The sequence below is a fragment of the Vipera berus genome (assembly GCF_964194415.1).
Source record: "Vipera berus genome assembly, chromosome: 5".
NCBI classification, from domain to species: Eukaryota; Metazoa; Chordata; class Lepidosauria; order Squamata; family Viperidae; genus Vipera; species Vipera berus.
Window position 1 is genome coordinate 46,322,160 of NC_138207.1, and position 25,979 is coordinate 46,348,138.

The following is a 25,979-nucleotide window of genomic DNA, read 5'->3' on the forward strand; positions in this document are numbered from 1 at the left end:
TCATCATTTAGATTTGAGGCTTTTAAAACTTCATTGTCTTCTCTGTTTCTTTCTCCTCTATATGCTGCTGCTTCTTCTGTTGGAATCTCTCCCACAAAGAAGCCTTGCACTCAGTTATTTTGCTGATTAATAGCCTAACTTTCGACTTAGTGGCTGCCAAAATTGCCTGCTGCATTTCTTCATACTGTCACTTTCTATGTTGCCTTCAGGATAAAAATGATTGCACCTGCACCTACTGAACTTATGCAGTGTGAGTGACAACTGTGATTAATGTCTGAATCACAAGATTAGGGTGAAAAGCTGTGTACATCATCATCAATTTTATGGAAGAAAGATGGTGTGACAATTTGGCCCCTTTGTTTCCTGACCTGGCATAGTAGCTATGAAATGGTCCAGAGCCCTTCTTTGTGTCATGGAAATCCTGCCGGAATTGGGATTGCAGGTTGGGGTAGAGTATTATGTCCATATAAATTGCTCTTTGTAAATTCACATCACAACTTCCAGACTTGTGTAATCATAATACTTGTGTAGTTTTCATATATTAAAAACCACCCTGTTATAAACATAGGGCTTATCTCTGTTCAGAAACACCAGTTCATTTTTATAAGGGGCTCAGCCCTGACCCAAAGGAACTCATCCTAATTGTTTTCATTGAAACTGCATGAACATTATTAAAGACCAAACTTTTATTCTCTGTAATCATGTAATATCTTTAAGAGTTTTACTTTTCTTGACGTCTGATTGTGACTGAACAGTTCTACTTTGCTCACCCAACCCATCTCCTAATTGTGGAAAGGACTGATTCGTCTGGGACTGTATCAGCTGCAGTGAGATGGGTAATGGGGAAAGAAAGATGTCTGGACTTTCAATTTTTATCTTTTTTTAGCTTTTTCTTTTAAAAAAAGTGTTTCCTTCCAATGCAGCAATGATTTTGCATTGGGAGTCACTAGGTGAAATGGGGGCTATAGGAAAGTGATGAATGAATGAATGAATGAATGAATGAATGAATGAATGAATGAATGAGATAATTTACTTTGCATTTACTTATTTACTTTTAGGCGGTAGACAAGGAAAGTTATTTTGGAGTTTTGAATATTTTGGATCCTGAACCCCTCTTTTTCAGCACACCCTTTGGGAATTTTTGAGTTTGACATTTCTGAACCCTAGGAAAAAAATAACAGTTGTAGGGGCTAATTGAGGGTATTTTTCTTCTAAGGATCTCTCTTTCCTATATTGGAGCAAAAAATCTAATAATTTCATGTTCTCACAGAATGTATCTTTCATCTGTTACCCAGATCTACGTATTTAAATATCATTAGCAGTTCCCAATGAAAACAATACTACATCACTCTGTGTTACAAGAAAATGCATTAATTCTAACTTCAACTTGAAGACCCAGCTATTAAGGTCTTTTCTAAAATAGCATATAACTTAATGTTGGATGAACCTGTAGTGCAAATGTGATAATTTTAAAGAACGTTTTTGTTAAAATGAATTATTTGGCATGAAACAAGCAGGAATGTATTGCAGTGCAATACTTAGGCTGATCTATTTCTTCTGTTTGAACCATTTTCAAATTTTACAGGTGCTGTTGTCTAAAGACATAAAAACCCAAACAGGACTATTTAACATTGTTTATTAAATAATATTAGGTAAAGGTAAAGGTTCCCCCGCACATGCGTGCTAGTCGTTTCCAACTCTAGGGGCCGGTGCTCATCTCCATTTCAAAGCCGAAGAGCCAGCGCTTGTCTGAGGACTTCTACGTGGTCATGTGGCCAGCATGACTAGATGCCAAAGGCGCACGGAATGCTGTTACCTTCCCACCATAGTGGTCCCTATTTTTCTACTTGCATTTTTACGTGCTTTCGAACTGCTAGGTTGGCAGAAGCTGGGACAAGTAACAGGCGCTCACTCTGTTACGCAGCACTCGGGATTCGACCCGCCAAACTGCCGACCTTCTGATCGACAAGCTCAGCGTCCTAACCCACTGAGCCCCCCGTCCCTTTAAAAATATTATTTAATACCAAATAATTGGAATTGTTCCAGTCAAACAATATGTCTGATATAAAGGCATTAAGATATAGGCAAGTTATATGTCAGATATAAAGCACAAAAATTGAGTAAGACAAACTATCATGCAGCGCTTCCAAATGACTACTTGTGGGGCTATCCACATATTTCTTGGTAGTTGTTCGTATAAGCATAGTCAAGTTTAATTTGAATGATAGGCTCATTATGAAATCACATTTGATTGACTGACACTGACATCAAGTTCATATTAATTCTTAGTGGCCACGTTGATAGAACTTTTCTAAGACGACCTGTTCATTTCAGGTCTACGAATGGTGCATCCATTGCTGCTGAAGTCAAGCACATGGCTGTCTGCGCACTATCTCTGCCTCTCCTTCTCTTACCATCTCCCTCTCCCAGCATTATGAATTTCACAAGGGAGGTGAATCTTTGCATAATTTAAACCTGGTCATGGGTGCCTGAGTGAGAACTCAGATCAACTTGACTGATTTGATTTATAATCTATTTGGTTTTTAGGGGCATTTTCAGGAGTCTTCTCCAACACCAAAGTTTGGAACTGTCCATATTCTTTTAATTTTGCTTCTTTGACTTTCACTTCCATGAAGCATCACGGGGGTGGGGGGGGAAACTGTCTCATCTTTTAACACATCATAGCATCTGAATATCTTTCCCAAGACTTTCACTGCTATTCTGCCAAATGCTAGTCTGCAACGTATTTCTTTTTTTAAAAAAAAATGTTTAAAATGGGGGGTAGGGGTGGGTTTCAAAAAAAGGCAGGTGGAAATGGCCAAAGATTGGGGGGGCGGAATTGTTGATGCAGATAAAATATACTTAGACAAAGAAGTTACGAAAATTATATCATTATTGCTCAGTATATCATTTCTCCTCTGGAAGGAAGCTGGTATCGGAGTGAATTCTCTGTGACTATGGGGATGCCTGCATCAGCGCTCACTCCTCACACGTTTGCCTTGTTTGTCTTCTGCAAGAGTTTTAAGCCTCGTCCCTCTGCTTCTCTGCGCATCCGTTTTCCCGGTCCCGGTCCCTCACTATATGTTGGGGGGGGGGTATCTCTGCGCCCGAGGCGAGTGCAGAGAGTGAGCTAAGGAGGGGGGGGGAGAGGTGGAGCCAAGGCTGCTCCTGCCATCTGGGATTGATGGATGAGTGCTCCTTCTGTCTCTGTGTTTGTGTGTGTGTGTGTGTGTGAGAGAGAGAGAGAGAGAGAGAGAGAGAGAGTGAGTGAGTGTGCGTGCGTGTGTGTATTTGAGCGAGAGAGGGGAAGGGAGAGCCCGTTCGCCCGTGCCCCGAGTTCCGCGTTCCGGAGGCGCAAAGGCGCGACAGAACCTGGCATCCTTCGCTTGCGTCAGACACAACGAGCTGCTCCACGCCGCGCCAGCCAAACGCGCCGCTGCGAGATAATGTGCGGGGCAGCTCCTCGCTAGCAGGCTAAGCCCAGGCAGGCGGCATGGCTCCGAAGCGGCGAGCGGGGTCAGGCGGCGTGTGGCTGCGGGCGGGAGCCTGCCTGTTGGCCTGGGCGGCCGTTTGCCGGGTCCGGGCGAGCGCTTGCCCCGCACGGTGCGCCTGCAGCGGCACCACGGTAGACTGTCACGGGCTGGGGCTCCGCAGTATTCCCAAGAACATCCCGAGGAGCGCAGAAAGGCTGTAAGTGTCGCCGGAGAGAGGGGAGGCGCGCCGCCCCGGGAATGCCGCGGCTCTCGGGTGCCCCCAGGGCCACTTGGGGCAAGGCGTTTGATCTCGCAGCGCCGCTCCGATTTCGCCGGCGCCCGCGGGATCTCCGCAAAGGCTGGCCCTCGCGATTTCCCTCCCGCCCTGACAAAGGAGCCCAGCCGCGCTCGACGCCTAGGACGCCTCGCTCTGGGACGCGCTCCAACGGTCCCGAGACGGCGGCCGAGACAAAGGTCCTTCTGGGCAAGTCGGAACGCGGGGAGGAAGTTGGGCCAGACTCGGGCAGCGTCCGATTCCGAGCGTTCCTCTGGGGCTTCGGGAACAATCCCTCGGTTGCCTTTGTTAGGCAGCCGTGGCGCGCTCCCGTGAGGATCTGCCCCCTCGCAAACCTCCGGGTCTCCACGAAGCAGGAGCCTCCCGCCCTCCCCTTTTACATACGCCGGGCAGCGGTTCGGGTCGGATGAGGAGCCGCGGCTCCCGCTGGGCGCAGACTCAGGATCGCGTTTCCCTCAGCGATGAATAGCGCAGAGATTCCTCGCTTGGCAACTTTCTTGTCCCTCCAGCTTTGATGTTCGGAGATATCTCTCTCTCTCTCTCTCTCTCTCTCTCTCTCTCTCTCTCTCTCTCTCTCTCTCTCTCTCTCTCTCTCTCTCTCTCTCTGTGTGTGTGTGTGTGTGTGTGTTTGCTTGGTTGCGCATTCGCAAGTCGAGTGGGATTCTTCTGGGGCCCGGCTGGGGCTGCTTATTTCCCAGAGCTTTCTACGAAAACTGTTGTCTGGCGTTGCCTCAGATGTGTGGCGCTCCAGTGGGGATAACGGGAGCTTTTACCCGAGGCATCCAAAGGGCACCAGGCTGGGGAAAACTGAACTACATAGATACCTGCTTTGGAAGGAGGGTGGGTGGTAGTGAGGAGATTTTATGGAAATGGGCTAGGAGGGGGATGAATGGAGACCCGCGTTCACATACATCGCTGGAACTGGCTGGCGTCATCATATCGCTCTCTGTCCTTTCTGGGTTGGTTGCAAACCTCTCGGCCAGGCAGACGTATCGCTAGCTAGAGTGTATCTGGGTTGTATGGAGACTGCAGCAAACACGCTAGGGCTCAAAACTAAATGCTTGTTGTGGGACGGATGCTTTCTCTCCCCAAGAAGCCCTCAAGGCTAGGGACACTACCCGCCACACAGTCCCAGTTAGCTCCCTTCTCCCTCCCTTCAGACACTTTGACTAGAGCTATAGGAAAGCAAGCAAGAGGAAACTATTTGGGGCGATAACTAATCCTCTGGATCAATGAAGCCCATCTTGGCTTCTTACTAATTGCCCGAAGCATTAGCAAATAAAGGAGAAATCAGGCGGGAAACGCGGACTGTGGGCATCTCTGATCTCTCTTGCTTGTGAAATTTTTCGGAATAAAGCAGGGGTTAGTGGGGATAGAACTATTAAGGCTCATTCATAACAGCCTCATTTGCTCTGCTCAGTGACCCCTATGTTCCTGCACCATGAAGGTGGCGACTACTTTGGATGGGGTGCAAAGGGAAGTAAAGATGGAAGGCGTGCTAAATAATTCATTAGAAAGTGGAACATCGGATTGTGCAGTTTAGTCAGGGGAGGAGGACAAGTGGGCAAGGTGGAGTCACTGCTACTGAGCAGAATATTGCCTCTTACACCTGGGCTTCTTTTGGTTTTCCTTTGAGAACTAGTTGAAACTCTACAGAAGGTTAATGATTAAAGTCTGGTAGAAAGAACCGATATCCCGTTCAGCTACCCAAGCTGTAGGTTGTCTGTTCTGCACTTCCTACCAGTTCTGCATCCATTCCTGGGTCTCAGAGTTTCCATCCACCACTTTTCCAAAGTCTCCTGTTTCTCCCCCCCCCCCGCCCCCCCTACACTCAGGATTACGTCTCCTGAAGCCAGATAGATGATATGCTGCTGGGTGCAGTGAAAATACACTTTTAGATTTATGGGGTAACCTAGTAGAGAATAAGAATGGGCTTAAAATATTCCGAGGCAAGATTTATAACAGCAAAAGGTGAAGCAGAAGTAAAAGGGGGCGGGGGGAGGGGCACTCCCCTTGCCAGGCAGGGTGATGCTATACCTGACTTGAATGACACAAACAGCAGTGAAATGAACATTTCTTTTGATATGGTAGCATTGCGGCATTCTGGTGAGATTTATACTTTGGAAAGTATCTAAGGGTGGACTTTCACAGCGAGCAGGTGACTTTCCTTCCTTTGGCTGCCTCCTTCCTAGCTTGAGCTTTGTTCCCTTCTGTGCTCATCAAAGCCAGATGTGGGGGTATAATCCTTCTGGAGACCGAAATGAGACAGTCCAGTGACAGTTACAGCCTCCCCTGCCAGGACTTACAGCTGCTATGGGCTGAAAGTAGCCATATTCTAGGCTTTGAGGATGCCTGGCCTGTGGTGCATCTGAAGGATCATGTACAGGGCAACCCACCCCTCTTATTGTTGTTCCTCCTACAAACCAATTAATGCTCTCAGATTAAGCCTAATTAGGTCATATGCCTGTGGACACCTCTGTGCACAACAAAGCAGCCTTGGTGAACCCTCCTAGCAGCCCTGCGTGATGTCTTCTTTAATGGCATTTCCTTCTTTGGCACCTTAATTGCCCTCACTGAAGTCATTATTATGCCTCAGCCATAAGAAGCTGCTCGGGGATCCACACATGCAAGATTCTGCTCTTACATAAATGACATAATACCAAAAAAGGGTACCATGCTGTGCTGACAAGAGGCATCTAGTTTGTGACTTGTAACTCTTCCTTGCTCATGTCAAAACTGGCAGAGGAGGAAGGCAATGGTTTCAGGAGTATTTTGTGAGTTTACGGATAATATGAACGTGTGACTCATCCTTTTCTGTATCCTGACACATACAGAGATTAATAGCACAGATTATATAGATCTTCTTTCATAAAGGGGAATCATGCTAGGGAAAAGTTATTCCTAATCCTATATCTACCCCTACTATTACAGAAAGTACTGTATAGGTTTTAAACTGCTCCCATCATCTGACCGATTAAAGTCCTAGCACTTGCTTATCTAACTGTGGGTACTGCTCACTCTGTTCAACAATCAAAATATTAAGAGAGAGGAAAATAATATATTTTAGCTGTTTACTATGCTGCACTCTTTGTTTTTAGACTTCCAAAGAACCTTTTAACACAGTGCAGTTCATGGAGTGATACACAGCTATCTATACAGATATGTTTTACTTTATTATTTTAAACAAACGCAAATGTAAGAAGGACTCAGGTTGCTAGACTGCTAATTCAGTTAGGGCTGTTTCACATTTTATATAAGGAAATGGGATGGCTGATGTAAATTATGAATTTGGTGATCATACAAATAGCCAGAAGCAATTCCTGGGATGATAGTGACACTTTCCTGGCTGCAGTAATTGATGCTGGTTGTATCTGCAAATGCTTGCTTGGAAAGTTATAACTTCTACATAAATTCATACAGTACTTGGGAAGAATACAGATGTCCATATATAGCAGAAAATATGCTATGAAAATTGGCTTTGCTCTGATGCTTAACGCCTTGCTAAGAATAAAATAATGCCCCAATTCAGACTTTATGCTTAATGAAAATCAGGGTTTAGAATGATGTCCGAACTATGGCATCCTTGGTGCTCTCTGGGCTTGGATGTTATGCTTGGAGATATTTCATTACCCAACTAGGTAACATAATCAGCGCGACTGAATGTGGTGTTTGCTTCCTGTTTATATACAGTACTTGTCCTGCCTGTTTTAGTGGGGTGTGTGTTTTTTTTCCTTGGTAGTTCCTTGATTAGGGTTTTATTTTCTGCTTGTTTGCCTGGTGCTTGTTGTTGTTGTTAGTTGCGAAGTCGTGTCCGACCCATCGCGACCCTATGGACAACGTGCCTCCAGGCTTTCCTGTCCTCTACCATCTTCTGCCTGGTGCTAACCCCTGCTTATTTTGGTGTTGACTACTAGAGGGGATGTGTTCTGGTCTTTTGGGGTTTTTTTCCCTGAGCTTTTATATTGTCTCTTTTGAATTGTATGTAAATACAGTTTATTTCTGTATATCAATTGTTGGCTGATTTGTCTGAATACCAAACTCTCAGGAATTCCCCAGCATTTTTATTTATTTAGATTGGTCTAGGATGCTCGCTGTTTTCCAGTTGAAATTAAGGTTGAGTCTGTTTATCTGTTGCGAGACTAAGGAGTTTTTATTGTATCTTCTGACTGTTAAGCTGGTGTTCATGGATGCATAGTCATCTGCCTTTTATTCAATGTCTTCTTTTCTAGTCTTTTCTTCTATTAAATGTTCAAACTGAAAACCATTTCTTTTTAATTGTCTACCAAAGGCACGAGAAGAAAGAATATACTAACAAAAATTGATAGGATATCCAAATCGACAAGTCATACTTAAGTGATCATTGTCTCCTACTCTATGGGGATGAGTGAGTCAGGAATTTATGAAGCTATCTACTGTAAAAAGAGAAAAAACATACTTACTCTTTCTGCATGTTTGATGTTCAAAACAGTGATTTGAATTCTAAATCATAGCACAAGCTGTGGTTTGGGTAGAACCTGAATTGATCCAACAAGTATTAAGTTAATCACTTTAACTATGTGGTAAGGTTAGGATTAGAGTAAGCTGCAAATAGGACCAACTTGAGATATTTTATGTGAAGCAAACAGCAAATGATAAGCATTTTGAAGCAAAGTACAGAGTATCCAGCTGAGGTTAAATCAGTGTGAAACCTTTAGCAGTAAATCCTACAAGTATCTCTTTCCCTCTTTTTTCTTCTTAGTGTTTTTCCTGCAAGTTTGCTTTTTTTTTCATTTTTATTTTTTGCAACGGGAGGGGAGGAAATCAACCAAATGTTCATCCATTGGCTGCCCCAGGAATTGACTGTTTGGCTTGTCACCAAGCCTGACATTGTGTGCTGAGACAGAGTGATTAGCCCAAAGTCATCCAGGTGGCTTTCATGCTTAGGCAGGACTAGTACTCACAGTCTCCCAGTTTCTAGTTTATGCCTTAACTACTAACTAGACAATACTGGCTCTCATTCCCTCTCTAGTAATAGAAAACAATAATACAGTAACTAAAAAACAATTTTTCATTACTTCCAAAAATCAGCTTTTCATGCCTAAAGGTAGACCAGCGCTGCATTCTCATAAGCTGAGATGATATAATAAAAGGAGTACATAGTATCCATAAGGTAACTGCATCTTGCTCTAAAATGTGCATGTTGAACATTTTGAAGAAACTTTCCAAAGTTTAATATTCCCCCCTCCGGCCCCTTCTTCACACTTTTCCCATATTTGCATGGTCCTGGGTACCACAGTTCTTTGCTTCTTTGAGTAGATGCTGCTCTTGTTTCCTTTAGTATCACTAAGGAAGTTAGCTAGCCAAGTAAACTTTGTTTATAGATTTGTGCTTTGTTTTTCTTTGGCAAATCTGGGGGAGGCAGTATGTTAGGAGATAGAGCAAGAGCTGTTTCGATGCTTTTTTGACTGCCTTTCACCAAATATATGGGCCTCTTTCTTTAACAAATAGGTCCCCTGGTGTCCTAGCTTCAGAAATAAATACCAAGCTGGAACAGTCCATGGATAGTTCTTTCTAAAGAAAAGCACCGAGAGAACATTTGGTGAGCGACTAAATCGCAAGCAGATTGCTAGATACCACTCGCCTTTCTTAATAGCATTCTGCAAGATACTAAAATAAAAGTGTAACTGTTAAAGAAAACAAAATCATGTGAATGCATCTGAAATAAATGCTAACTTGGTCTTGGCTACTGCTAGTAAGCATAAAGTCAAGGCAGCAATTACTATTATAAGAACCCAGGGGGTGGGGGAATCAATCTATAAATTCTAGATAGAAATACAGCCAGCATCATGTCGCTGGCCTTAAGCAGATGACATATGGTCAGCTGACAATCAACCCAAAGACAAGCATTTGTTGCAAAGACAACAACATTTCTTGTATGAAAGAGTTGGGTGACCTCACAGGTCCAACTCTGAATGGGTAGGAGCTCTTGCATTGTGGCTGTTTCCCATGCTGCTTTGGTAAGGCTGAAAAGGAAGCAATCAGGCCAACAGGCATGGTGATTTTTCATTGCAATGTCACCAGCAAAGCAGTGCTGGGATGGAAAGCAGCCATTTCAGTCGCATTCAGCCTGTGCAGCTAGGTAGATATGAGGAGCAGCCATGTTACAGCAGGTCCCTACCTTATTGTTAAGATAACCATACGAATTGAACCATAGCCTTTTTTCAGAATGGCCAATTGCATCTCTTTTTACAAAGTTTCTGAGTTAAGAAACTATATCAGCTATATTACCATGGGGTTCATCTGGCAGGTAGCCCTGGGTTCTGATGATGGCCTTTGTTTTCAAAATAAGAAATTTTTCACATCTCACTTATTTTTGTGACATGGAAGAACCTGATTCAGATTATTTAAATGATGTCTTTTCTTGCTTTTTCTTAAGACCCTTCTATTCTGTAGATCAGGGATGTGCAAAATGTTTTGAATCTAAAATGTTTTCAGTTGGAAATAGGTTGTTCCTATCAGTTTTGAACTTGAGTACCTTGAACTTGAAGCAATCTTGTGCTGAACCTAAACTTTTGAACAACAGTTTTAAACTTGAAACAAATCTTCCAAGCTCAATTGTTTCAAATTCAAAAAAGTTTTCCATAAACCTGCTTCATGGGGGATTCGTGTGTGCCAGTGTGTGAAGGTTCATTTTTTATATAATTGTAAATTACATGTTTATCTTTAAAAGATTAAGTTAATTTTCAAGTAACATATAGAACAAAGAACAAAATATATCATTATAAAAAGTAAATATCAAATATGTATAAAAATATTTTTTTGTGTGTGGGGGGGGGGGAATACCAAAATTGGTATACTCAAGATGAAAGGAACAATCCTTTTACTGCCTTTATGTCGCAATCCCTTAAAGAAAGAGAAGATCCTTCTGAAATTGGGTTTGGTCCTGTCCAGATAATTGTTCACTGTGATAGTGGTAAAAAAAAATCCTGGATGAAAGCCACAACCATGCAGCCAAAGTTCTACCCCATTTGTCTCTATTATCATATATTGTGGCTGCCACCTAGACATTTTGATACAGGAAAAAGGGTGGTGCTTGGATTGCATGCTTGTGGCTGTCATCTTGACTTTTTTGACCACTTCCCTATGGATGCATCTCTTCCTTTACCTTTTATCAAATGCTATTTTGAACCCATCCTTCCAGGAAAGAATAAGATAGCTCCAGTTAACCATCCTGACCTTTTATTTGTTTGTTTGTTTGTTTGTAAAATTTATTAGCTGACCCTCTTACCTCAAGGTAACTCTTACAATTGTAAAAGTTAAAAACCATGTAATTAAAACCATGAATAAGTTAACACAAAATGTCAAACATTGTGGGCCAATTAAAAGATGGGGAGGGCAGGAGCAGGACGGTGGGGAGGTGGGATCTGTTGTTAATCCAATGCTCAGTTTGTGGCGGGGTTGAACCATGGCACTTCTAGACTCCATTGCTGTATTTTCATATGAACGTGCTTTGCAGTTCCATTGTCCTTCATGGTGTTTTTCTACCTCTTTTCTTTTCAAAACCCAAGTTCATAGTATACTGTCTCTGCGGCTTAGTCAACACAGTAGAATTTTTAAGTGAGCTGTATGGCAATACAGCATAAATACAGATAAGACTACCTATACATTATGTATTCCAGCCCTGCAGAAGCCGTATGTTTTCTCCAAAGGAACACCTAGACTGTGCCTGATGTTCCAGATGGCTCTTAAAATAATAGAAGCTCTTTCTGTTGACTTTGCCAAGATCTCTCTTTTGACCCTGATTTTCTTTTAATGGGTCTCGACACATCCATAAGTTGGAATATGTCTCCACCTAGGCTAAATTATGTTGAAGTGGTTTATGGTTTTGTTCCTCCTGTTACAATAATCCTTTTCTTTTCTGGTTTATTGTATTGCAGTTTTGTTTGGGTGTTACTACAACCACTGCTAAATTGGGTGATTTTAGAAATTTAAATTACAGCTAAATAAATTATGCATAATTCTGAGAGAAACTTTAGTGTTTCTTTTGAGTCGGTAGACAGAAGTGCATACTTTCAATGTCAGGAGCTACATACAGTATATGATTCCTGAAAGGCTTGCGTACAGCCCTCCTCCATCCCCTGGAGATTTTCATTCATTACTATCCAGTTGGAAAATTGTTAAATACACGAGTGTAATTACTTAGCACTTTTTGGAATGTGGCACTAGGCAAATCACTCAAAACCTTTGCTTAGAAAAGTTGCTGCCATATGTGTTTTGTGAAAATACTGATATACATCAGATCTTATACAGGAATAAATGGGAAGTAGTGAAGCTACTTTATTCCTTTTTAATAGCCAGATGTTGTAAGGGACAAATAAGCTAATAATTCTAGTTGGAATATGCATAGATCTATTTTGGAAGTTTCAGATATTTAGCTAATACAAGAGTTAACTGTTCACTGGATAGTTCACTGTTTTGGCGCAAGGCAAGATTCCTTATGGAAGTAGCATTATAGGCTTCTGATAGATCACAATGGCAGTCATGTTTCATTTCATTTCCTTCAGATCCTTGTCTGGGTGGTGGGGAATTTGCAATTCTATTCCAATTTCTCCCTTCAGCTACTTCCCAAGCAGATGCTGTCAGTGTATTGCCATGGAAACACTGAGTTCGCCTCTCCATGGAATTGTGTGCAGAAAAAATATTAGTTTAAAAACTCTGCAGCGTTTGTATTGATGGAGCTGAGGTTGTTAACCAGAATGAATTGCCCCAGGGATGAAGAAAACCCCACTAATAGGCAGTAAGGCTGCAGAATTTGCCTTCAGAGAACATTTTTCAATAAAATACAATAGATTTCCTACAAATTCCCATTGCCTTGTGTTTATTATGCCTTACATACACTTACAGTGACCTCTGTAATGTGCAAATAGTTTGAGGAAAGCTATATATTTATATCTCCAGGAAATCAGAGCATAATTTTAGCTTCACAACAAACCTTTAAGGTAGACAAGTCTGATAGAAATTTGATAATAGACTATGACCCATTTGGCTGCATCTTAGTCTTAGAAGGTTGGCAGAGCAACATTTAAGCAGTTTGGTAATGGTGACTAGACATGGATAGTTTCTAAATGGACCATACCTATGGAAGAAGAACTGCCCACATATGGATGGAATATAAATAGCCACCAACAACATATGATAACCAAAGAGCTCAAAGGACAATAGGAAAAAATGCAGATGCCACTGGTATTTTAATTAGAAAAAAAATCAGGTGAGTGGATCAGGCTGCTAGTTAATGTGTGTTAATCATAGCATCTATATATAATCTCTAATATCAAAGACAGTGGTTCTGTTCTTATGACAAAGCTACTCATGGTTAACCTAACTACAGCTTGCTTAATTAACCCAATTCTCAGAGGTCATATGACACAATGAACCAACATAGTAGGCTGGATTTGCCCAGCACTCTTAAGTGAAAGTGTGGCATTTGTGATTCAATGTGTGTGCTAATACAACTACACTGTCTGAATACCAGATGCTGGGAAACATAAATAGGAGGGATGATTATGCTATAGTTCTTCTGTAGGCTCCTGATTGGCTGTAATGGTAATAGTACTGGATTAGAGAGGCCATGGGCCTGGTACCTTGGGGTTCTTCTGACTTCTTTTGTGCTTAGAATTTTTAGACTTAGTGTCAACAGTAATCACTACTTTGCACTTTGCTTATGATGCTTCAGTGCTTTTTAAAAAGCCTTTGACCTTTTATAATATGCTTTTTATACTTCAGTTCATTATAAATAAAATGCTTTTGATCCAAGAATGGAAGCTGGATAAGATTCTTCCTTTAGTTTGAATTATGTCTTCTTTAAAGAGTGAGAATTGTCTCTATATTATGAAGGATTATTAAAGTCGTGTCAATCAAAACACTTGATGGTAGATTGGATTCAGAGGATACTAACTTTGGAGTTAATATCACATACATACATATGTATGTGTGTGTATGTGTGTTGTGCATTTCTATGTACAATTTCATGTAATGCTTGGAATGATTGAAGGTAAAAAAGAAGTAGGTTGAGATCAATTCTGATGACCATAGCCATTCAATTTCCTTGGCAGTGCAACAGAAAGAATTTGCCATTGTTTTCTTCCAGGATGACTTTTTTCATTAATAATAAACCTTGTATTTATAATGCAATCTATGTGGCTCAACTGAACCTTTCCTTTATTCCAATAAACTCTTGCATATAATCTGCTGCTCTCCTCATAAAATCAGGTCCTGTGATCGTCAAGCACAGCAGTTGTGATTGTGCTGCAGGGGAGGAAAGCAACACATCTCAGGAAGAGATATTTCTCTAATGATTTTGAGCTTTAAGAGGAATAGAGATCAGCTGATGCTTGCAGTGTAAATGCTAAGTTGCAGAAAAGTCACAACAATTTCTTTACCATGTCTCCAGGTCTTGTATACTTCCTTGAAGAACACCAACATTTTGTGCATCAACCTAGTTTAGCTCAAAAGTTGGAAGGAAGACTTGGCTGCCCCGAACATATGCAGCCCATTGAATTATAGCATCACTGCATCTTCCTTCAACGTGATATATATCCTCCCAAATTGATGAGTTTCTTAATGGCTACTAACGGCAATTCAATGCATGTATTAAACTGAGAAAGCACATAGATCACATACTAAAAATAATAACAAGGATGGCCTTATGTTCCTTGTTTTCCCAGATTGGGATCAGATCCATTTCCCTTCCTTCTCATCTGCTGTTTACTCCACTGCTATCTAACTAGTGTTTCCTATTGTGTTACATTTTGGTTTTTCTTTTTCTGTTATGACCTCTGATGGAACTGCTCTTGATAAAGATTTCATTGTTGGTTTTAATATCTGTAGGTTATTGCAATTTTGCAGTCAAAATTAGGAAACTTGCTAATGTTGACTCAGAGAAAACACAGAGAAAGTCAGTGGCAGATTAATAGGAACCTGATTCTGGTAAAGTGACAAACAGCACTCTAACATCTTAAGCATCTTTGTTATTGAACTGAAAAGCTGAACATAACGTTGTTTCCCTGGGCAACACATATGAAGGGACCTTGCCCAATTTATGTTTCAGTATTTGAAACAGGTAGAAAAACCAATGCAATAGTGTGACTATATTAAACTAAAACAAGTTATGCCAGTATTTACTTTAAAAGACAGTCTCCATTACCACACCGAGAGAGACAGACAGAAAAGAAAAATTACATTAACTTGGGATGCAGTGGAATGAAAATCCTCTGCATGTGTGTTGTGGCAAGAGAGTACAAGGAATATTGTTCCCCTGGTCCTCTTCAAGTTTTTAAAAGACCTGACCTTGAACTGATATATCCTGTAACAGTGCCTGTGTCCTCACTTGTGATTTATCAAAGAATCTGTGTATCACAATGTAAAAATATTCCTGTTCCCGATAAGCTCTCACTATTCCACCACAGCTTTAGGGTACATAAAATCTGCAGTGTCCATTGTGAACATGACCAGCGGTGTGTTTGGGGAGTATTGGAAGGCACCCTCACCTCTAGTCTCTAACTTGCTTCCACCTCTTCTATTGCTCTCCCAGCATAGGCCTTTACTACTATTTCCTGAGTTCCTTGCATGCCCATTCATTTCCACCAGCCTTTCACCAGCTGTCAACATGAATGAAGACAGGATTCATTGAGGGGAGGGGGGAGAAGAGACATATTTGCAAACACTGTTTTAACAATACTCTGAATGACCAGAATGTCACCATTTTTATTTTTTATCTTTTTTGGAGGAAGAGAGGGGAAATATTTGTGTAATTCTGCTTAATGTGATATGATTTTTAAGGTGTTGCACTAAAAAGGGGGAGACCCAGTTGTAGTCCATACTCATAGCAGCCATTGGGAGGCTTCTGCCCAGTCATTCTGTCCTCACATGGAGGTTGTTGTTGTTGTTGTTGTTGTTGTGTGTGTGTGTGTGTGTGTGTGTGAAAACAGGGTGAAGAAAATATCTCCATAAGCTCCTGAGTGAACACAGCTTTTTTATTTTATTTATTTATTTATTTTTTATATTTGCAGGCCACCCATCTCATCATCAAGCAATATAAAACTACTCAATCAAGAATCTGAGCTTTTGTTGCTTATTTCATAATTGCCTTATATTTGTCAGTTTCAGTCACTTCCTCCGCTTCCTAAGAGAACAGTTGTCTAGCGTCAGTTGTGTATATGCTGCCCTACAGGATCTGACTGGTTGTTACAGTCATGGCAGGATCTGCCTCCCTCCTCCCTGAACAATTTAATTATTTAGTATCTATAGATTTCTTCCCCCCCCCATATTATTTTCACTTGGGCGGCTCAAATGGTATGTGCAGGAATGGTAGGCAAACCAGCTTAGAGTATCCCAGGCAGAGTCCTAAGGCAGACCCACCCCACTCCGGCTGCAGTGCCCTCCGCTGGGATTATTTGAGATGCTGAAGTAGGGAGGGGGTTATAAAGCCAGAGGAAGAAACCAGCTCCTCTGCTTATAACAAGGGGCAGACCCCCAACTCATTTAGCAGTGGCAGAGAACAGGATAGGAACTGCCAATGTGGATAATGAACAAATGTTATGCTGGCATTGGTTTGTTCAAAGAGAGATCAGTAGCAGGGAAAGAAAAAGGCTCACAATGATGTGTCAAAAAAGAGAACAATTACAGTAAGAAGCAGTAAATAGAAGTAGTGCACATAAGTAAGAAGGCAAATATATTTTCAGATGCTTTGATACAGAGTCTTTCCCTGGACACAGCAAAATTGTTGTTGTTGTTAGTTGTGAAGTTGTTTCCAACCCATCGCGGCCCCATGGACAACATTCCTCCAGGCCTTCCTGTCCTCTACCATCTTCTGGAGTCCATTTAAGCTCACGCCTACTGCTTCAGTGACTCTATCCAGCCACCTCATTCTCTGTCATCCCCTTCTTCTATTTCCCTCAATCTTTCTGCCATTAGAGTGGTATCATCTGCTTATCTTAGGTTGTTGATATTTCTCCTGGCAATCTTAATTCCAACTTTTGATTCATCTAGCCCTGCCTTTCTCATGATGTGCTCTGCATATACCGTAAGTTAAATAGGCAGGGTGACAGTATACAGCCCTGACAGACTCCTTTCCCAATTTTGAACCAATCAGTGGTTCCGTGTCCAGTTCTCACTGTTGCTTCTTGACCCCCATATAAGTTTCTCAAGAGACTAATAAGATGGTCTGGTACTCCCATCTCATTAAGAACTTGCCACAGTTTGTTGTGATCCACACAATCAAAGGCTTTAGCATAGTCAATGAAGCAAAAGTAGATGTTTTTCTGGAACTCCCTAGCTTTCTCCATGATCCCGCGTATGTTGGCAATACACAGCAAAATAATTTCCATTATATTCAGTTATTCTTGTTTTTCAGCACTTCAGAAGATTAGCTTCTGTAGCAATTTGTGTCAGAAGGCTGACTAAATCTGAATCATATACATTTGAAAATGAAAAGGACCTTTTTCAGGCAGTCAACAAGAAGACAAGTTTCATATAACAGATGAGAAAGTGAAAATTGATTCTAAGCTTTGTGAGTGGAGGACTGCGGAGAGCAACAGAAGCAGAATTTACCTGAATCGATTCTCCACAAAATTTCCAGAGGTAAACAATATATATATTTTAAAGAGAAGATAGAACTGAAGTCCTATTGTACCTTATAGCAAGAATTGATGACATTCTGATGCTGGAAAAGTGGTAACTCTTATTTTGAAGGAAGAGCTACTGGAGCTTTTTCTGTGTCTCTGAGACAGAAGAGGGAGAAAGTCAGATTCCAGATCAGATCTCTTACATAAATCTGCTACACCAAGGACCAAGGATTAAGGAATGGCATAATGGGAATGGGATAATCTGTGATTTGCTGTATTCGAGAAAACATACAAGTATCATACAAACCTTCTCCCCACAGGACTTCATATTCTATGAATAGAACAAAGCCACTTCCAAGGGACAGGGTAGAACTGCCATTAATTTCTCAAACTAAAATGTAATTCCAAGTGATGCATCATGTTCGTTGGCATCAATATATTGTAAAAATTAAGGTATTAGACATCCCTTTTTGATCCAAATGGCTTCATAGGGTTGTTGCTATGGTAAAATCAGGGGAAATCCTCATATCCATCCTGAATTAACCATTAAGCAAAATAAGTATGTGCTTAGGGCATCAAGAGAAATAGGGTAGCACAGAGGTTTTTCTCCCCAGCTATCATGCCCTTTAATCTTTCACTGCCACACTCAGCTCTAGTTTTCAGCACTTATTAAGTCTTTGTGTCTTTTCAGTTAAGCAATGGAAAAGCCAAAGGGCACCATTCTGAGCTGTGTTTAGCATATGAGTTGGCTGTAATCCAGTCCTGACACTGCCTTTAACTGCTTGGGAAAAATGTGGGATATAAATAAATAAACAAGATGGATGCACTTTTTAATGCTTCAAAGATTCTGCTCTTGGAAAAACAACAACCCCTTTTTATCTTATGCTTAATATTTTTAGGCATTTTAAGTTACTCCCTAATGGTGAGATCGAGAAGAGAACCCACTCTGATATACTCTTGCTTAATCTATTGGACTGGATTGAGTTTTCATGGTGATGGGGAAGGGAAAAATAGCTTTTGTAAAACACCAGGGGTCTGCAAACTTGGCCCTTTTATGACTTGTGGACTTCAACTCCCAGAATTCCTCAGCCAGGAACGTTGGCTGATGAATTCTGGGAGTTGAAGTCCACAAGTCATAAAAGGGCCAAGTTTGAAGACCCCTGGTTAGCACCTTTTGTCTATTCTCTAGAATTGTTAAGGAATACAAAAAGGCTTAGGAGAAAGAAAAGGTGTTGCCTTGCCTTGTGCAGCTGGATGAGTGTATGTGTGCACATATGTGTGTAAGAGGGAAAGAAGGGTAGGAAGGGTTATACTGATTTTATTGTGGAGAAGAAATGCCTCCACTAACACCTTGTCTAGAATATTTAGTTGCTTAAAGTTATGGTAGATGTGATTTGGCAGGTATTGTTTTTTGGTTCACAAGAATCTGATGGACAGCTCCAAACTGAAAAAGTACAAAATTGGATTCTGAACTATCAAGAGTAGGGGTAGACAATATGAAGCCCTCCAGTTGTCTGGGTCGATGATTTCCATGAATCACCTCCTCTAGCCAAATTCACTGGGGTTCTGGATGAATTTCAGCATGAAGATCAGGTTGGAATGACAGCTGATTTGGAACAATTGTTCAGATCACTCAATACATCAGGTTTTGTAAGAGTTGGGATAAGCTGACCCTACCAGATTACTAGTTTTTAAGCCTGGTTGAAAGTTGCAAAATCTATCCAATGTGCCATAAGTATGACAGATCACTGGTTTGAACTTCCTAGTCTGCTTGCAATGTCAGAACTAGGTATTATTTAGGAGGAAATTGGGCATGTATTTTCTCTTAGGACAAATGAAACAAGAGAAGTGATTAAGATAAAATTCAGATTGGGAAATTGATCTTCCTTTGGAATTAGTTAATTAATATCCTGCTCTCACCTTGAACTCACACCTTCAACATACATCATTTAAAATGAGGGAAAGAAAAAAAATGGAGATATCCAGTTATGGATCTTTCACATCATGTAAATAGAATTCACTAATCAACAAATTTTAATCGGTATATGTGATGCTTTTGACAAATAATCATGCCTGAATCTCATCAGCCTTTCAGACATTTATATATTTTCACTTTCTTTTATTCTTCACTTTTTCCTGTCTTCAGTGCCTGCTCTCCTTGTTCTTTCATCATTGGCATTAACACATGGTAATGTGATAAGGTCAAAGAAATGTAAAAAATGTATTGCCAGGAACAACATTATATATGGGTTTTTTTCCTTTAAAAGTACATGTGATACTTCTTAGTCTTATTATTCATGTCTGCATTGAAAGGTTGGCTTTATAAATATAAATTAAATGTAAGACAAAAATACTAATTCTTATATGAGTTTTGGAAAAGAACTATGAACAGATTAAATTAAAGTTACATTATAGAGGCTATTGTGTTTATTTAAACCTTTTATTACTGTTTTTAATAAGTGATAATGGAATAAATGAGCAGCAGTAGATACAAGAGGAGAGGAGAAAAAGTTTAAAATATTAAAGTGGGAAGGGTTTGGGAGTTTGATCTAGCGGTTAAGGCACCAGGCTGGAAAGCAGGAGATGTAACTTCAAGTCTTTCCTTAGCCATAAAAACTTGCTGGGTGATCTTAAGCTAGTCACTCTCAGCCCAACTCACCTCATAAGCTTGTTGTTTGGGGGGGGGAAATAGGAAGAGGAAGGTGTGCTGGATATATTCATCATCTTGAGTTATTTGTAGAAATAATATAGGTGGAACACGAATAAAATAAAATAAAAAGGTAAAGGTAAAGGTTCCCCCGCACATGTGTGCTAGTCGTTTCTGACTCTAGGGGCCGGTGCTCATCTCCATTTCAAAGCCGAACAGCCAGCGCTTGTCCGAGGTCGTCTCCGTGGTCATGTGGCCAGCATGACTAGACGCCAAAGGTGCATGGAACACTGTTACCTTCCCACCGTAGTGGTCCCTATTTTTCTACTTGCATTTTTATGTGCTTTCGAACTGCTAGGTTGGGAGAAGCTGGGATGAGTAACAGGCGCTCACTCTGTTACGTGGCACTCAGGATTCGACCCGCCAAACTGCCGACCTTCTGATCGACAGGATCAACGTCCTAACCCACTGAGCCACCGCGTCCCTTTAAAATAAAATAGGTGATGATAATTTCCATCAAACTTTCCCTCTTGTTCTTTATATCCTATTTTACCTTTGTTGCTCTGTATCGGTTTTCACTATAATTGTTTTCCTGTTATTTTGAATGGACTGTAATATATTAATATGATTCATAAAAAGAAATTTTCTCCAACCTGTTGTTCTCCATACCAGGTTCTCGTTCTTCCGTTGTTCAATCACTGTCTCTCAGCAACTGTCTCTTTGAATTGCTGTGTGAGTTACCAATGATAATACTGTATCAAGCCATCTTATCCCCCATCAGCTTCTTTTGATTGCCTTTGGTTTTTCTAAGCATCTCAGTCATTGATTTCTCCAGTAATTCTGGCTTCTGCATTATGTGTCTGAAATACAGTATTTAAGCTTTACTTTCATCATGATCAGTCTTTCTAGTGAGCAGCCTGGTTTTACGTCTTCTAGTATTGAATAATTTGTTTTTCTTTGAGGCCTAGATAATCATAACTATTTTCTCCATCACATTTCAAAGGAATAGAGGTATCTCATCCAGCCTTTCTGATTGTCAGCTTTCACAGGCATGTTTGGGAGATATAGCACTGACAGTATGTACCACTTTGTAAGTTTAATGTCTCTCCACTTTGCTGTTTTGTCTGGCTCTGTCATAGCCTTTTCCCCCAACTAGCAGAACTCTCTTTGTTTCATGGCTACAATCACAATCACTATCCCTGTACATTTTTTTAGCCTTTTTTGAAATAAAGTCTGTTAACTACTACAACTTCTTCTCCACTGTTTGCATTGGGTTGAAATTGTCTATTGACATAACCATAGTTCTTTTTAAAAAAAAACATTGAGCAGCAAACAGTTTTTGCACTTTTTCGCCTCAACAAGAAACTTCTTAAGTCTTCCTCATTTCTACCAAAATGATATCATCAGCATATCTGAGGCTGTTGATATTTCTTTCAACAATCTTAATTCCAGTATCCATTTTTCCTAGTTTGGCATTTTTCTCGAATAGTTTGCTTTTAATTATCAAATAAATAAGGTGATCATATAAAACCTTGTAACATTCCCAATTCTGAACCTTTCGTTACTCCATATTCTGCTTAAACTCTTGCCTCTTGTCATCACACATATTTTACAAGATTTACAGCGAGTGGTGCAGTATCCCTATTTTTCTAATTTCTTATGGTCTAGACATTAAAAGAAATTGTATAATCAATGCAGTAGAATATGTCTTTTTAAAATTCTCTTTTCCATTTCTGTTGGATGTTACCCACGCGATCTTGAGGGTCCCGATGCCTCTGTTGTATGTAATGTTGAAATATGGATTGAAAAATCTTGAGCATTATCCTACCAGTATGTGAAATAAGTATAGTTATTCAGCAGCTTGGGTATTCTGCAGCACTGCCTTGTTTCATCCGGGAATATAAAAATCCATCGGCCTGTGTTTTGTTTTCATATTTACTTAAAAACCCCATGTAGCATTTTTACTCCATCTTGTAAGATTTTAAAAAGTTCTGCCTGGCATGTCATGTTCTGCATCTTTATTATTAGTAATACTTTGAGTGTCTGGTTCTAGGTTAGTGACTGAGTCATGATATATATAATCAATTCTGTGACCTTGTTTGCATAGATCTTCTGTATTTTCATGCCATTTTCTATTCTCCTTTATATTTTTTTTACTCCTGTAGACTTGTCTTAGCTTTAATCATGCTTACTTATGTGTAAAACTTTTTTGTTTTTGATTTTTGTTAACTTTCTTAAAACTGGCTAATTTCTTTTCTATCTGATTGCTTTACTTAATTTCCTTGTACTGACTGTATACTGTATAACTCTTCATATTTTCTTGGGGTTTCCTGAAACTCAGTATTTGCTTGGGTAATTTTTTTCTTCTGTCTGTTGCTTTTTGCTTTCTGCTTTTCTTCAGCTGTTTTCAACATGACAGCAGGCAGCCATTTCACTTTGTTTTGCTTCTTGTTAGTCTGATGATTTTGTTTTCTTCAAGCTGTAATTTTGCAAAGAGTTTATTGTCTGTGTAGCAATCAGTGCAAGATCTATTTTTGTGATGAATTAGGGCTTATAAGTGTCATTGCTTGCAGAATGTATAGAGTATTGATGTACTAACATTGATAATCTTTTAACAACAAAGGCTACTTCCATCTTCTTATCTTTTTATGTTGTCCATAATAGAAGATGTTCCTCATATTCCCATTCCAGGCAGTACATATCAATTTGCTGATTCCTAGAACTGCAGCATTCATTCTTGACATTTAAGCTTTTAACAACATTACATTCTCCTTGGAGCAAGATTCTAACATACCATGTACCAATGGCATCAAATTTCTGAGCACATCAATATCTAGTTATCCTTTTGGCTTTAATCCAGCCACAGGAAAAGCACCAGTGTTATTCAGACCCTCCGCTTTCCTCTAATAGTTTAGTGGATGGGAAGCTTGGGGAGATAGCTTCCATTATTACTGTTTGTGAATATACATTTGTTTCTTGACAAAAATTTTTGGAGTGGTTGTCATTTCCTTTTTCACCCTTAGTCTAACTCGTTATAGTAGGCCACCTTTCTGGGAATTGCCACATATTGGAACTAGTGCAGTATTACTAAGTGGTTACTGATTAGCATTTGCTGACCTACTGTCACAGTTAGATAAGGCAGTTTTTTCATAATATACAGAAATAGTTAGGAATTATATTTAGGGATTCTTTCCAATCAAATGAGGCAAGTGAATTCCTGATGTGAAACATCAAAACCTCTTGCACATGGCAGATTTTCACAGCCTCATACAGGCATGTCTGACTCTTATTAGCATAGTATTATTTACACCTTGCACTCTTCCAAGTTCCAGTCCTAGAATATATTTTTGTTTTTTATTTAATTAAACATTGCTGGGTGGGGGAACAATTTGGGGATTTGACAGTTTTAACTAGTGAAGCATGATTAGCATGGTTTTGTTCTGAAAGAACACGTCCTCTTGCGTCCTGTGTAATTTATTTTACTTTTTAAAGACACACCTGTAAACTTCTCATTTATTTAATTGATGTTTTGCTCTGTGTGTAGTTGATTTCTCTACCTATATTTAAAATACTTAAAGTAATGTCGGGGGGAAAGGTGCCCCCGTCTTGGAGAACAGCTTTTATCTCTTTGATTCCGAAGGAAGACCAGGATGCTACTTTAGTTAAAAATTACAGACCGATATCGCTTTTAAATACAGATTATAAGATATTTGCTAAGGTTTTGGCTAATAGACTGATGAGGGTTCTGCAACAGGTGATTCATGGGGACCAAACGGGGTTTATTAGTGGAAGACAAATGAAAACTAATGTGAGACATATAGTTGATGTGTTAGAGTTTTTGGAAAGGCACAACCAGATCTCTGCTGCGCTAATCTTTTTAGATGCTGAAAAGGCTTTTGATCAATTGAACTGGCAATTTTTGTTGAAAGTTTTAGACAAAATGGATTTTGGGGAAAAATTTTTACAACCGATTAGGGCATTATACCAAAAACAAACTGCCCGAATTATAGTTAACAATAGTTTGACAACAGTATGTAATATTGAGAAGGGCACAAGGCAAGGCTGTCCGCTATCGCCCTTGTTATTTATATTAACATTAGAGATATTATTGGTTAAGATTCGGAATTCGGAAAAAATTAAGGGGATACAAGTTGGAGATCAGGATTACAGATTGAGAGCATTTGCAGATGATCTGGTTGTTACAGTGACCCAGCCAGAGAACTCTGTTGTGGACCTGATGGAGATAATAACACAATATGGGAAGGTTTCTGGATTTAAAGTAAATATACAGAAAACTAAAATTTTGGCTAGAAATATGACAGTTTCGCAGAAGGCTCTCCTAGAAGGATTAACTGGATTTGAGATTGTTAAAAGGGTTAAATATTTGGGGGTGATTTTGTCGCCCTCTAATACAAAGCTATATAAAAATAATTATGAAAAGTTATGGGGGAAAATTCAAAAAGAATTGGAGAGTTGGGAAAAATTGCAATTGTCTTTGTTGGGACGGATTGCAGCAGTGAAAATGAATGTCCTGCCCAAATTTTTATTCTTATTTCAAATGATACCGATTCTTAAGAAAGACTCTAACTTGGAGGAATGGCAGCGTGGTATCAATAAATTTGTGTGGGCAGGGAAAAAGCCACGAGTTAAACTTAAGATTATGCAGGATATTCGTGAGAGAGGTGGCCTTAAAATGCCTAATTTTAAATTATATTATGAAGCTGCTGCATTAGTAGGAATAAGTGATTGGATTAATTTGACACAATCGAGGTTATTAAATCTTGAGGGCCATGATTTGTTGTTTGGCTGGCATGCATATTTGTTGTATGATAAGAAGGTAGATACTGTGTTTAGGATGCATATTTTAAGACAGGCATTGCTGAGAGTTTGGAAGAAGTATAGACATAAGTTAAGCAGCAAGATACCATTGTGGGCAATCCCAAAACACGCAATAGAAAATATACATGCTGGTTTCAAACATGATGAGACTACTTACAAGGAAATTTTAAGTTTGGAAAGGAATATTTGGTGCTTGAAATCATATAGTTTCTTGCGAGAAGAGAAGGTTGTTCAGACTTGGTTTCAATATATTCAGTTACAGGCCAGGTGGAAAGAAGACCAAAAAAATGGATTTGCAACGACTGATGAAAATTTGATAAAGCAAATTAGAAATCAAGGACCAGCACATATTAAACGGATATATCTTGCATTGATAGAGATCGATTCAGAAACAGAGCTTGTTAAGGATTGTATGATAAAATGGGCCCAAAACATTCAGGAAGTTATTACAATGGACACGTGGGAAAAGATCTGGGTGAGGAATGTAAAATTCACTCAAGCTCAAAGTTTAAGAGAGAACTTTTACAAAATGTTTTATAGATGGCATCTAGATCCTAAAAAGCTTGCAAGTATGTATCCGAATTATCAGCCTAAATGTTGGAGGTGTGGTGATGAAGAGGCAACATATTTTCACATATGGTGGACATGTAAAAAGGTCAAGGCTTTTTGGATAAAAGTCTGGTGGAATATGCAGAAGATTTTTAAACGGAGGATAAAGTTTTGTCCGCAATTTTTTTTGTTGGGAATAATTGTTGACGCTACAGTTGTGGACTCTAAGTTGATGTTGAATTTAGTTACGGCAGCAAGACTTTTGATAGGTCAATATTGGAAGAAAGAGGAACTGCCGACTATACAAGAGTGGATTTTAAAGGTTTCCGACTTGGCAGAGATGGCGAAGATTTCGGCCTATTTGAAAGATTACTCGCAAGAACATTATATTATGGAATGGAGAAAATGGATTGAGTTTATCCAGAATAAGTATAGGGTCAAGAAGTTTTATCTAGCATTTGAATAAGTCTTCTTTCGTTTTCTTTTTTCTTTTTTTATTTTGTCTTCTATATATATTTAATAATGCTAAGTTTTGTTTGATCCTATATAAGTTAGAGAGTGATGGATTTTAGAAT

At 39.8% G+C, this 25,979-nt stretch overlaps 1 protein-coding gene across 1 annotated transcript in view; it reads left to right on the top strand.

Annotated features, from left to right (window-relative positions):
- Positions 1 to 3,493: 3,493 nt before the first annotated feature.
- SLIT1 (slit guidance ligand 1) overlaps positions 3,494 to 25,979 on the top strand; it is a gene marked incomplete at its 5' end in the record, with an annotated part of 156,208 nt that continues 133,722 nt past the window's right edge. The window contains one exon of the mRNA XM_081329657.1: positions 3,494 to 3,690. Coding sequence (XP_081185783.1) covers positions 3,494 to 3,690 — 197 coding nt within the window. The remainder of the gene's footprint in view (positions 3,691 to 25,979) is intronic.